General features: G+C 45.6%; 1 protein-coding gene across 1 annotated transcript; it reads right to left on the bottom strand.

Annotated features, from left to right (window-relative positions):
• Positions 1 to 4213: 4213 nt before the first annotated feature.
• LOC130476941 (tripartite motif-containing protein 3-like) lies at positions 4214 to 11029 on the bottom strand. Its single transcript, XM_056848951.1, has 3 exons — positions 10988 to 11029; positions 6585 to 7124; positions 4214 to 4612 (listed from the first exon to the last, which is right to left on the bottom strand). The coding sequence occupies exons 1-3, from the start codon at positions 11027 to 11029 to the stop codon at positions 4265 to 4267; spliced, it is 930 nt and encodes a 309-aa protein (XP_056704929.1). The 3' UTR covers positions 4214 to 4264.
• Positions 11030 to 11292: the final 263 nt, after the last annotated feature.

Below are 11292 nucleotides of genomic sequence, written 5' to 3'. Positions count from 1 at the left end.
GGTGGCAGCAACGATGGAGCCCCACAGCTGGAGGTGGCCATGCAAATAACTATTCCACGACTACCTCCCTCTGACCCTCAACCCCTTTCCCTACAGAAGCCGCGGAGAGACAAAAAAGATTGCATGCCTTTTGGAGAAGAAGAACTTCATCCAGGGACAGGGGGAAAGCCGGAACAGGCCGGAATGGGCATTAAACAATAATAGTACCTCAAAATACAGTGGCATGCGTTAAAGACACTCTAGAACAATATTTTAGAAATCAGAATGCAGAAATAGGGTGCATTCATTAACCCTTTCCAGGCCAAAATGCCTCCAGAACACTACAGAACTGCCCGGAATGGGCATTAAACAAATGGTGTTGCAAAAAAAACATTAAAGACACTCCAGAACAATATTTTGGAAACCAGAATGAAGAAATAGAGCGCCTTTATTAACCTTTCCCAGGGCAGAATGCCTCCGGAACACCACGGTATGAGGTAGAATGGAAATAAAACAGGCTGGGGCAGGCATGAAACAAAAATGTGTCAAAGAAACTCAAGAGCAATTTTAGAAATAAATACTCTGAAATATGATGCTTTTATTAACCCCAGCCAAAATGCCTATAGAACATGCCTTTTTCATTTAAAAAAGCTGTTGAATATATCATTATAACATAACAGTCTGTGTCTCAGGTTCTCCAAATCCCCAGTTTTCATTTTTTAAATGATTGTCTAGCTACATTTGTTGTGCATATGCTTTCCCCCTTATATCTCTGCAATGAAAAGGGCTACATACTTTTAAAAAATGAAAGCTGGGGATTCTGAGAACCTGCAAGATACATTTTTAGAATGATATAACAATGTTTGTTTGTTGATAAAAAGACTCGTGGTGCCACAGAGAGGGAACTACTGATACCCGGGGAAGGAGCTGCTGTGTGGGTTGGACTGGCAAAATCTGAACTTTCCTACTCACATGACAGCCATCCAGGGTTTGCTGAGATCTTTCCTACAACTTTGCGGCAAAGCAGGTTTGGGAAGGATCAGAGGCAAGCCAGGGAAACCCCAGGAGGTGCACAAATGCACCATAACAGGTCTGGGAAGGGTTAATAAATGCATCCTATTTCTGCATGCTGGTTTCCAAAATAATGTTGTTATTATTATTAAGGGAGTGCCTTAAATGCCTCCCACTTTTTTTTGCGGTCCTGTTATTTGTTTAATGCCTGTTCTGGCCTGTTACATGGTGTTCCGAAAGAATTTTGGCCTCGAAAGGGTTAATAAATATGTGCTATTTCTGACTTCTGGTTTCCAAAAGTACAAACTTGCTTGGGGAAAAAAAAGAATATTCTCTGAGAAAACGTTGCCTTTTGTTTCCAGCTGAAGAACCTACACGGCTCTCAATTTGTGTTGAGAGATTCTTTGGTGTGCAATTCACTTGAAGGGTTAAGGATTGAGATTCTCAAGTTGTAGAGATGCGGAGAGGAAGGAGAAGCGGGGGTCACTTCCTGCCCATTCTCAGCCCTTGGAAAAGGCAAAGAAACTTTCAATTCCATGGCGGGAAAATCTGATGGGCAAAAGTTCCTTTTGGGGGAAGGGATGTTCCAGGACTGTGGTTGGAAGGAGATGAAGTAAGAATCCTTTCCCCAGGTCTCCGTATCTATGTCACAGGGGATATAGACAAGTGATCCTTTCCTTCTCTTTGCAAAGCCGGGAGGTCCCTGCAATATAGTGCTTTGGCGGAGAGAAAGGAGCAATTGAAAAGAGGTTGGAGCATCTTTCCTACAAGGGAAGGCCTTGGGGTCTTTTCAGATAGAGAAAGGCTGATGAGGGAGGGAGAGCCTGATAATGTTTTATATCATTATGTGTGGAGTGGAGAAGGTGGGGCGGAGGAAGTTTTTCCTCGTCCTACCATACTTGAACTCCGTCATCCTTTTGGGCAGTAGACTTAGTACAGGCATTTAGTGTCTCTGGATGTGGTGATGGTCACTTGCTTAGACTGCTTGTAAGGGGCTCTAGGCAAGTTTGTAGAAGAAAAGAGATCTCTCAAAAGCTATTAGCTATGATTTATTTTATTGTGGTCATTTATGCATGGGAGTTTTACCTGAGGTTCGTTGCTCGCTGGACCCACACCTTCCTGTTGGGAATCTATGCACCAGCAGTCTCCAAGCTCAAATCAACTCCCCGCCCCTTTAAATGCTGCTTTGTAATTGCCTTACTTTGAAGTGCTTACTGTGAGAGAAAATCCCCCCCAAACCCAATTGCCAAATAAAAAAGCATTTTAAGAAAACAAAAACCAAAAAATGGAGCAATCTGAAAGGGGGGGGAATCCAAACCTTGTTTTTAAAAAGCTGTTCTTCTGCTCAGAAAGAGCTCCCAGGAAGCATTTGAAACCCTGCCTCTTTACACACTGCTTTGTAATGGGCTGCATGCTTTCTGTGATAGAAACCAAGCTTGGGTGTGCCACGCTTTGCGTTATGCATGGAGATTTCACCCGGGCTGAGCTCAGGGGAGAGGGAAGAATTGGGTTAACAGAGGAACGGGAAGTCCCAGGATTTGTGAGGGCTGGCAGTGTGGTCATCTCTAATGGATAGAAAACTCCAAGGAACAACCGAGACAGACCGGGAGCAAATGTGAAAGTACCCATGCATAAACGACCTGTATTTTACTGAAACAGCTCTAGAAGTCTGAAGAGATCCAGGGTAGGAGCAAGTCAAGATGGGCTGGTTGCCGAGGCTGCGCTTGTTGCAGTGTACCTTGTTGGCAGGATGGGAGGCACCAGCCCATCAGTTTTGCAAAGGAATGGAAGGATGCTCCAAAGTGCGGGATCTGAAAGTCCCCCGAGGTGAGAGTCGGCCATTCAACAACAAAACAGCAACAAAACAGAAATTGGTGCTTATATGTGACTCACAGACAGGAAAATGGGAAGAACGACTTCTGGCTCATTTTGAAAGTTCTCACACTGTCTCGAATGATGTGAAAGGGATTTGTCTGGGCAATCAGAGTTTCACTGTGAAGAATGCAGGCAGGATAAACGAAGGCCTCTATAAGATTACACAGCTCCTTATCGATGATGAAAGATGTTTGGCTTTAATAAACGTTAACTGTGCTGGATCATACTTTATTTGTAACTTCAGTACCTTTATCTACTACAGTCCTACCTGGCATATCTCAGACCTCTCCTCCTGGCACATCCCAGCCCTATCCTGGATCAAATAATACTGTCATGTATGTTGCAGGTTCCCTTCTCGCGTGCATCATTTTGACCACTGGAGTTCTTGCTGTACGAAAGTGCATCAAGAGGAAGTCTATAGAATCCTCTCAGCCTACATCAGGGGTGGAGAATGAGCTATGTATGGATGGATTACTAATTTGTCAGCAATAAGGGAGCGTTGTGGCTAATGATAGAGCATAAAGGTGCACATATTTGTATTTGCCTTTTGCACGTTACTGTCTGGCCCTGAGATTCTCATAAAGAAGGTGGACTAAGTGTATGCCTCTGAAGGGATTTTGAACTATGCAATATGCATATTGAGTGCTCATGGTAATTTATTAATGTGCACTAGTACTGTTTGCACATGAGGAGTGTTTTCTAGTGTATGCTGTATACAGTGAAGCCAGTTTCCCACATTCTGCCATAGTCTGGCACAATGCGGCCTGCCCTGTGCACAATTGCCCATCTTAGTTAAGAACATCTCGCTCAGTGGGATGATCACATGAAGAAGAAGAAGAGTTGGTTTTTATATGCCGACTTTCTCTACCACTTAAGGAAGAATCAAACCGGCTTACAATCACCTTCCCTTTCCTTCCCCATAACAGACACCCTGTGAGGTGGGTGGGGCTGAGAGTGTGTGACTGGCCAAAGGTCACCCAGCTGGCTTCATGTGGAGGAATTGGGAATCAAACCCGGCTCTTCAGATTAGAGTCCACCGCTCCAAACCACCACTCTTAACCACTACACCACTCTGGCTCTCCATGGCAGGGTGCCTGCCTCCTTAAGAAAGGGGGCAGCCCCAGCCAAAGTAAAGTGTTCAGCGACCACTCCTAAAGAAACAGCCATATTTGTTGCTAAACCAGATAGGAAACAGAGGGCAGGGGGGGTTCTGCATACAGAAAGCACTGGCAATGGGTATAATGCTGAGTATAGTTTGTTGGGCCAGTAGTAGGTATGGGGCACTTTCCAATGGGGATTGTGGGGGGGGGGGACCCTTAATGGATATCAACACGCCAAGACCCTGCAATTGTGTTTATTCAGGCCAGTTCTCTCGTTGGTTGAAGATGCCAACGGGCACTTATTTGTACCGAAAGATTTTAACGCTGTGGTTGTAACAGTCAGCAACTGCCACCAGCCCGTGATGCAGCACTGAGAGTCCGCTGGGCCCTTGCAGGCCGTGGGTGGCCACAACGGCACAGAGAGAGGAGTCTGGATTAAACATCACAATGCAGTTTTGTGCTTCGTCAGAGACAAAGACGTTGCCGTGACTGTCCACGCAGACTCCGGAAGGGTTTTCAAATGTGAATTTATTCCCATACTGAGGCCCTATCGTCTTTGACACGCTCCGTTTCCTGTCGATAACTTTGATGCAGCAGCCCTGAAATCTCCCAAACAGCTGTCCTTCTGTAACTAACATCTCTTCCTCCTGGGGCAGAGGGGGAGAAGGAAGAACATTGATTGATCAAAGACAGATAACATTGTTTTACTTTAATCACAGCTGATTTCAAAAATCCTACAAAAGTCACTCACACTATTTATTTATTCGATACGTTATCACTGTGCTAAAGAGAAATCACCCAAGTGCCCTGTAAGGGGGAGAGCAAAGAAGGGGAGGCTATCATATTTTGGTCACATTATGAGAAGACAGGAGTCACTGGAAAAGACAGTCATGCTAGGAAAAGTTGAGGGCAGCAGAAAAGAGGAAGACCCAACAAGAGATGGATGGACTCAATAAAGGAAGCCACGGCCCTCAACTTGTAAGATCTGAGCAAGGCTGTTAAAGATAGGATGTTTTGGAGGACTTTGATTCATAGGGTCACCATGAGTCGGAAGCGACTTGACGGAACTTAACACACACAAAGAAGGGGAGATGGTGACTGGGCCAAGGTCAGTTTTTCTCACTATGGGGTGCTGGGCCTTCTACATTTCTACATTGGGGAGGGGCTGTGGCTCAGTGGTAGAGCATCTGCTTGGCATGCAGAAGGTCCCAGGTTCAATCCCTAGCACCTCCAGTTAAAGGGACTAAGCAAGTAGGTGATGTGAAAGACCACTGCCTGAGACCCTGGAGAGGTGCTGCTGGTCTGAGTAGACAACACTGACGTTGATGAACCAAGGGTCTGATTCAGTATAAGGTCGCTTCATGTGTTCACGTGAAATGAATAGAAACACAGTGATGTCCTCATAAGCAATAGCAATGTCTGTCACTGGTGTCAAGGCCAAATATCTATGGGCCATCATGGTGTAGTGGTTAGAAAGTTGGACTAGGAGTGCAGAGAACCAGGTTTGAGTCCCTGTTCTGCCATGGAAGCGCACTGGGTGACTTTGGGCCATTCGCTGACTCCTACGTACCTCACAGGGGTTGTTATGAGGATAAAAATGGAGAAAGGGAGAATGATATTAGCTGTTCAGGTGCATAGTGGAGAGAAGTACCAATATCAAAATAAACAAAGATGGGCATTTTAGTGTCCATGAGTGGTCACAAATCACAAGTACTGTTATTGGGGGGGGATAGTCCCAAAGTGGGCTAGATCAGAGTTCTAGGCAAGCTGATGCATCCATGGGCTCCATCCTGGCAAAAGCAGGTCTTGAAAACCTGTATATGCCAATAAAGGTCGATTGATTGATTGATTGATTGAAGTGACCACCTGAATTTTGCTAGGCAAGGTCAGAGCATGTGGATCATGACCCACATGGCTGAGAACTCAGATCAGCAAATAATGTTTCCTTGTGCCAATAGACCCATGTGTTATGTTTCATGATTATTCTTCTTCTGGTCTGCCAGTCTTCTGGTCACTAGGGGTGCGGAGGGAGGAGGCAGTTGTGAATTTCCTGAATTGTGCAGGGGGTTGGACTTGATGGCCCTGGTGGTCCCTTCCAACTCTATGATCAGAGTAAGGAGACTACCAGCCCATTCCTGAAGGGGGGGGCAAAGCTCCTTTGGAGCCTGCGTGTCCCTGCGCAGGCGTAGGTGACACCTTATCACAGAATAAGGTGGCACCTACGCCATCATGGGGGGGGGGCTTTCCTGGGGTTGGAGCTGCCTTTGGGTAGCTTCCATAGCCCTTTCGTTTTGGGAACACCCCCTTGAGTGGCGGCGGGGCTGCGCCACCTTTTTTGATGGTGCTGCCTTACAGTTTTCAAAGGGGCATTGCCCCCCTTTTTTCGTTATTTTATTTTTAAATACTGTTTAAGGCTCCGCAGCAGCCATCCAGGTCAGGAGAAAAGGATGTTAGAACACAGAAAGGGTGTACATGTTCCTGCTGCTCCTGTTTTCCTATCTTAATTCCTAGTGTGACAATTAGCTGTGAATTTAGGCTAAGGTTGTGAAGCATTCCATGCTACCCTCCAATAAATAGATTTGTCAGCAAACTTTCACCCTGTTGTCCATCGTACCGTACCTTATTGACCGCCACACGCACTGGCCTATGAAATCCTTCTATCGCATGTGTCTTCAGGACAGCATTCATTCTCCAGTCCACTCCGATAATGTTGACTTTCCCTCCACTGTTCCAGTCTGACACCGCAATGTTGTCGCACTTCATCACCGCTATCCCGTACGAATGAGGCCAGTTTATTTTGGGAGACTTCAGTTCATGGATCAGCTCGCCTTCTTTCGAAAAGAGCTGGATGATTTTTGTCCCATTGGTCACGAGCAACACCCCGTTTTTCATGCAAGTGATGTCTCCCAAACCTTTTATTGGTTCAAATCCGTAGGGAAAACATTGCTTTGGCCGGCCGTCAGGGTTGAAGACCTGGATTTGTCCGGTTCCGCTGTCTTTCACCACCAAGTCACCGTCAGGGGTTGTCGTCAAACTCGTAGGCCAAATCAGCTTACCAGGCAATGATCCATAGCCTCCCACTTCTTTTTCTAGAGTGTTGTAATAGATCTTCTGGATGCCGGAAAGTCGCCATTTCTTATTAAATTCATGCGACTGTGGCTAAGAAACAAAAATAAAGTGGAGGAAAGCTGGTTAAGCTGCTGACTTATGGAGACCTCATAGGGTTTTCAAGGCAAGGGATGGAAGAAGAAGAAGGAGAAGAAGAAGAAAAAGGAGGAGGAGGAGGAGATGCAAACCAGCTTACAATCCCCTTCCCCTCAGCACAACAGACACCCTGTGAGGTAGGTGTGGCTGAGTGAGCTCTAACAGAGCCATGACTAGCCCAGGTCACCCAGCTGGCTTCATGTGTAGGAATGGGGAAACAAATCCAGTTCACCAGATTAACCTTCGCCGCTCATGTGGAGGAGTGGGGAATCAAACCCGTTTCTCCAGATCAGAGTCCACCGCTCCAAACCACTACATCATGCTGGCTCTCCAGAGGCGGTTTGACATCACCTGCCTCTGTACAGCAACCCTGGACTTCCTTGGTGGTCTCCCATCCAAATACTAACCAGGACCAACGCTGCTTAGTAGCCAATATCTGACGAGATGGGGCTAGTCTGGGCCCATCCAGGTCAGGGCAGCACATTAAATACGAATATTTTATTGTGACATAAACTTTCTTTGACTGGAAAGAGACCGCTTTGTTAGATGTATGATGGCCCCCTAAATTAAGTTAACCATATATGTGTATATTACTTTTTAAAGACCCTTCAATGATTCTTTGGTATGGTTTAAATTGTATGCACTCAGGGGCTCTTCACAATTTTGCTATAACTACTGTTAGTCTGATCCTGAGTGTTATTTCATTTATTGAACAAAATCTCAACTCTTAGTCTAACAAGGACTCTCTATGTGGCTTCTGATAGCTAAAACTACATTAAAACAAACAACAATTAATAACTAACAGCCAAAACAGTAAGTAATAAAAACAATAACGTAAAACTTAAAAACACAATGAAACTAAGTCAAGTAAGGAAACAAAATCCAGGAGTTGGATGGAGAAGACCAGGCTAAGGGCCAAACTACACGACTCACATTCCCCACAGGCATGCTGCTAGCTGCACATACTGGGAGCATGCTCAACCCACAATTCTGCCAGTATGCATGGTTGCCCACACATCTGAATAGGGCACCACATGCATGCTTCACAAATACCTGCAGTGCCCTCTTCAAATGAAATGAAGATTGTGTGCACATGCCCCCAGTACACACAGTTGGAAACCATTAAACGTAATGACTGAAAAGGGCTATGGATTTCCTGTAATGTGAGAGCCATTCTGAAAGTACTTGAAGGGCTGTCATGTGGAGGAGGGTGCCGAGTTGTTTGCTGTTGCCCCAGAAGGTCGGACCAGAACCAACGGGTTGAAATTAAATCAAAAGAGTTTCCGTCTAGACATTAGGAAGAACTTTCTGACAGTTAGAGCGGTTCCTCAGTGGGACAGACTTCCTCGGGAGGTGGTAAGCTCTCCTTCCCTGGAGGTTTTTAAGCAGAGGCTAGATGGCCATCTGTCAGCAATGCTGATTCTATGACCTTGGTCAATTCATGGGAGGGAGGGCATCTTGGCCATCTTCTGGGCATGGAGTAGGGGTCACTGGGTGTGTGTGGGGAAGGTAGTTGTGAGTTTCCTGCATTGTGCAAGGGGTTGGACTAGATGACCCTAGTGGTCTCTTCCAACTCTATGATTCTATGATTCTATGATTGTGAAGCCCAGCTAAGCAGGACCAACTCAGGTAATGCATTCAAAATTAGCAGGTTCATGCTGCTGAAGTGTGACGTTTAAGCACACACACACATAATCCTGAGGAACTGAAATTGTTCCCCACCAGTTCCTGAATGTTATCATTTTTATTGGAATGCATTTTCCCCTCTGTGCAGCAATTGTTGGGTTCGGGTACACAGAGGGAGAGCATTGTTGGCAAGTGACGGCATCATCTTTGAAATTCCAAGTTGAGATTCTGCCCAGTAATCTTCAGTGTTTCTTGTAGGTTATCCGGGCTGTGTAACCGTGGTCTTGGTATTTTCTTTCCTGACGTTTCGCCAGCAGCTGTGGCAGGCATCTTCAGAGGAGTAACAGTCCTCTGAAGATGCCTGCCACAGCTGCTGGCAAAATGTCAGGAAAGAAAATACCAAGACCACGGTTACACAGCCCGGATAACCTACAAGAACCAATGAACTCTGACCGTGAAAGCCTTCGACAATATTTAGTCTTCAGTGTATTTAGAAACCTGTTTTGTTTTTTTTAAATCAGCCAGTGCCATCTAATCCAATTACAGCCCAATCCTAATGGTGGTGGTGGTGGTGGTGGTTAAGGAGTGCCTAGGCAGCCATGCCGCCTAAAGAGCAGCTTGCTGCTGAGCGCAGCAAGCCAAACAAGCAATTTTGAAGAAACTAGGCGCCTGCAAAAAGGGGTGTCCCCAGGCCGAAAGGGCTTAGGGAGCTGGCTAAAGTCAGCCCCACCCCGGGAACCCTCCCTTTGATGCTGGTGCAAGCCCCTGTGCTGGAGAAATGCTGCCGGTGAGGCTGTGCCTATATACAAAAAAGAAGCAATCCAGGCTCCTAGATATATCAATATGAAGAATTATATTCACACTAAAGAATCCAAAAATTTCATTTGTACATCAATGCCAAGACTTATGACCACATGAACAATATATCAACATAATATACAAACATATTGTAGTTGGAAATCCAATTGCAATGCAAATAAGTTCATAAAGTAAAGTGAGGCTGTGCCAGCACCTGTGGGTTGTGCTGCCACGTGGCTCCCCAGAGCCGCCATGATTGCCCCTGTGCCAGTGTTAGTGCCATTTTAGCGGGCACAAATGGTACTAACGCCCACACTGAGGTCACGCCAGCTCCTACCCCCTTTCCCCCCCACATTCGGATTGCGCAGTTAATCTTGCAACAAATTCTATATTCCATTTTAAGACTCTACAAATTGTAGACTGGGGGCTGTTGCATCATGACCTAAAAACCCCTTTTCTCTGCCTCTCCTTATTTTCATTCTGAATATCTATTCTAATGAAAAGTTCTCGGGAACTCAAAAGGTTGCCCATTATTTTGTGATATTTCAGTTGGTTCTAATTCAAAGGCATTATGCTACTGCTGTTTTTTAGAAGTTCTCTTTGAATGGTCGCAGCTACCTGTTCTGGAGGACGTGCAGCTTTTGATAGTTTTGCAGAAAGGGAGCTGAGGCTTGACTATCCACTCTTGCTGGACAAAGCTCAGAAATATTGGATCCAAAGAAAACCTTACTGAATCAAACCAAAGGTCTATTTAGAATAGCTGCCAAGACCCTTCACAGCCCCACCCGGACAAAGATTCCCTTTGCTACTCCTCACACCACCAAGACCCAACCCTCAAACCCATGAAAGTAGCATGACTTGCTGCCCTTCATGGGGCTGCCAAGGGGACCTAGGCCCCTGGAGATTTGTCCCCCTAACCTCCTCTACAATCCTGTTTCCACCCGTGTCTGGATAGATGTTCACATGAAAGGAACAGCTGGAAGTTCACAAAATTCTGGGACTTCTCAAAAGTCACTGGTTTTCCTTAGGGCATTTTGAATCAGGGCCAAGAGTTATGGGAGCTGGGTGGTGCTACGGGATTGAAGACTGTCTGGTTACATGCCAATAGGGTCACATTACCTCTCTGTACATAGTAATTGTAGATCAAGGTGGCCACCCTTGGGCTTCCAGGAATCTTGATTCATCAATAGGCTGTCTGAGTGTCTATTGCCCCAGCACCATCCCTTCCTCTCCCGTGAGCTCTCCATCACTACCCCATCCTGCTTCCCTGGCTCTCTGTCTCCTCCTGAATCCCTGCCTCAATCCCTATTGTTACATCAGTGCTACCCAATGCTATGAGCTATGGGTAGGTAGATGGGGCCAGGGTAAAGTCAGCAGCAAGAAAGATACCTTACCTTCTCATCTTCCAGCTCCTTCAAAAAATAAGAGCCTAACATTGCTCCTTGGATGGGGTTTCACCTTAAAATGTAAAGGGATGAAACAGCATGTTAATTTCAAGGCTATACAGAATTCTTTTTTAAAAATAAAGCAAGAAATATAGCACAGAAAGCGAAACAGTGAATCTAGCAAATCCCATGGTTTAGTCAAGACTTAATATTTCTTTCTTTCTACTTACACATTTTTAAAATCTTCCCCTTTCTCCAAGAAGGACAAGCTAACAGATATATCCATGGTCCAGATAAAATACTAAACCATAATT

Source organism: Euleptes europaea, chromosome 4 (assembly GCF_029931775.1).
Source record: "Euleptes europaea isolate rEulEur1 chromosome 4, rEulEur1.hap1, whole genome shotgun sequence".
Lineage (NCBI taxonomy): Eukaryota > Metazoa > Chordata > Lepidosauria > Squamata > Sphaerodactylidae > Euleptes > Euleptes europaea.
Note: the sequence above shows the minus strand (reverse complement) of the source record. Positions and strands in the feature narration are given on the sequence as shown.

Excerpts from the sequence above, each read along its gene's own strand:
- LOC130476941 (XM_056848951.1), bottom strand. The coding sequence starts at position 11,029 with ATGTTAGGCTCTTATTTTTTGAAGGAGCTGGAAGATGAGAAG. Across the intron at positions 7,125-10,987 it reads AGGAGCTGGAAGATGAGAAG|CCACAGTCGCATGAATTTAA; the intron begins GTAAGGTATCTT and ends TTTGTTTCTTAG. Across the intron at positions 4,613-6,584 it reads TGCGTGTGGCGGTCAATAAG|GAGGAAGAGATGTTAGTTAC; the intron begins GTACGGTACGAT and ends CCTCTGCCCCAG.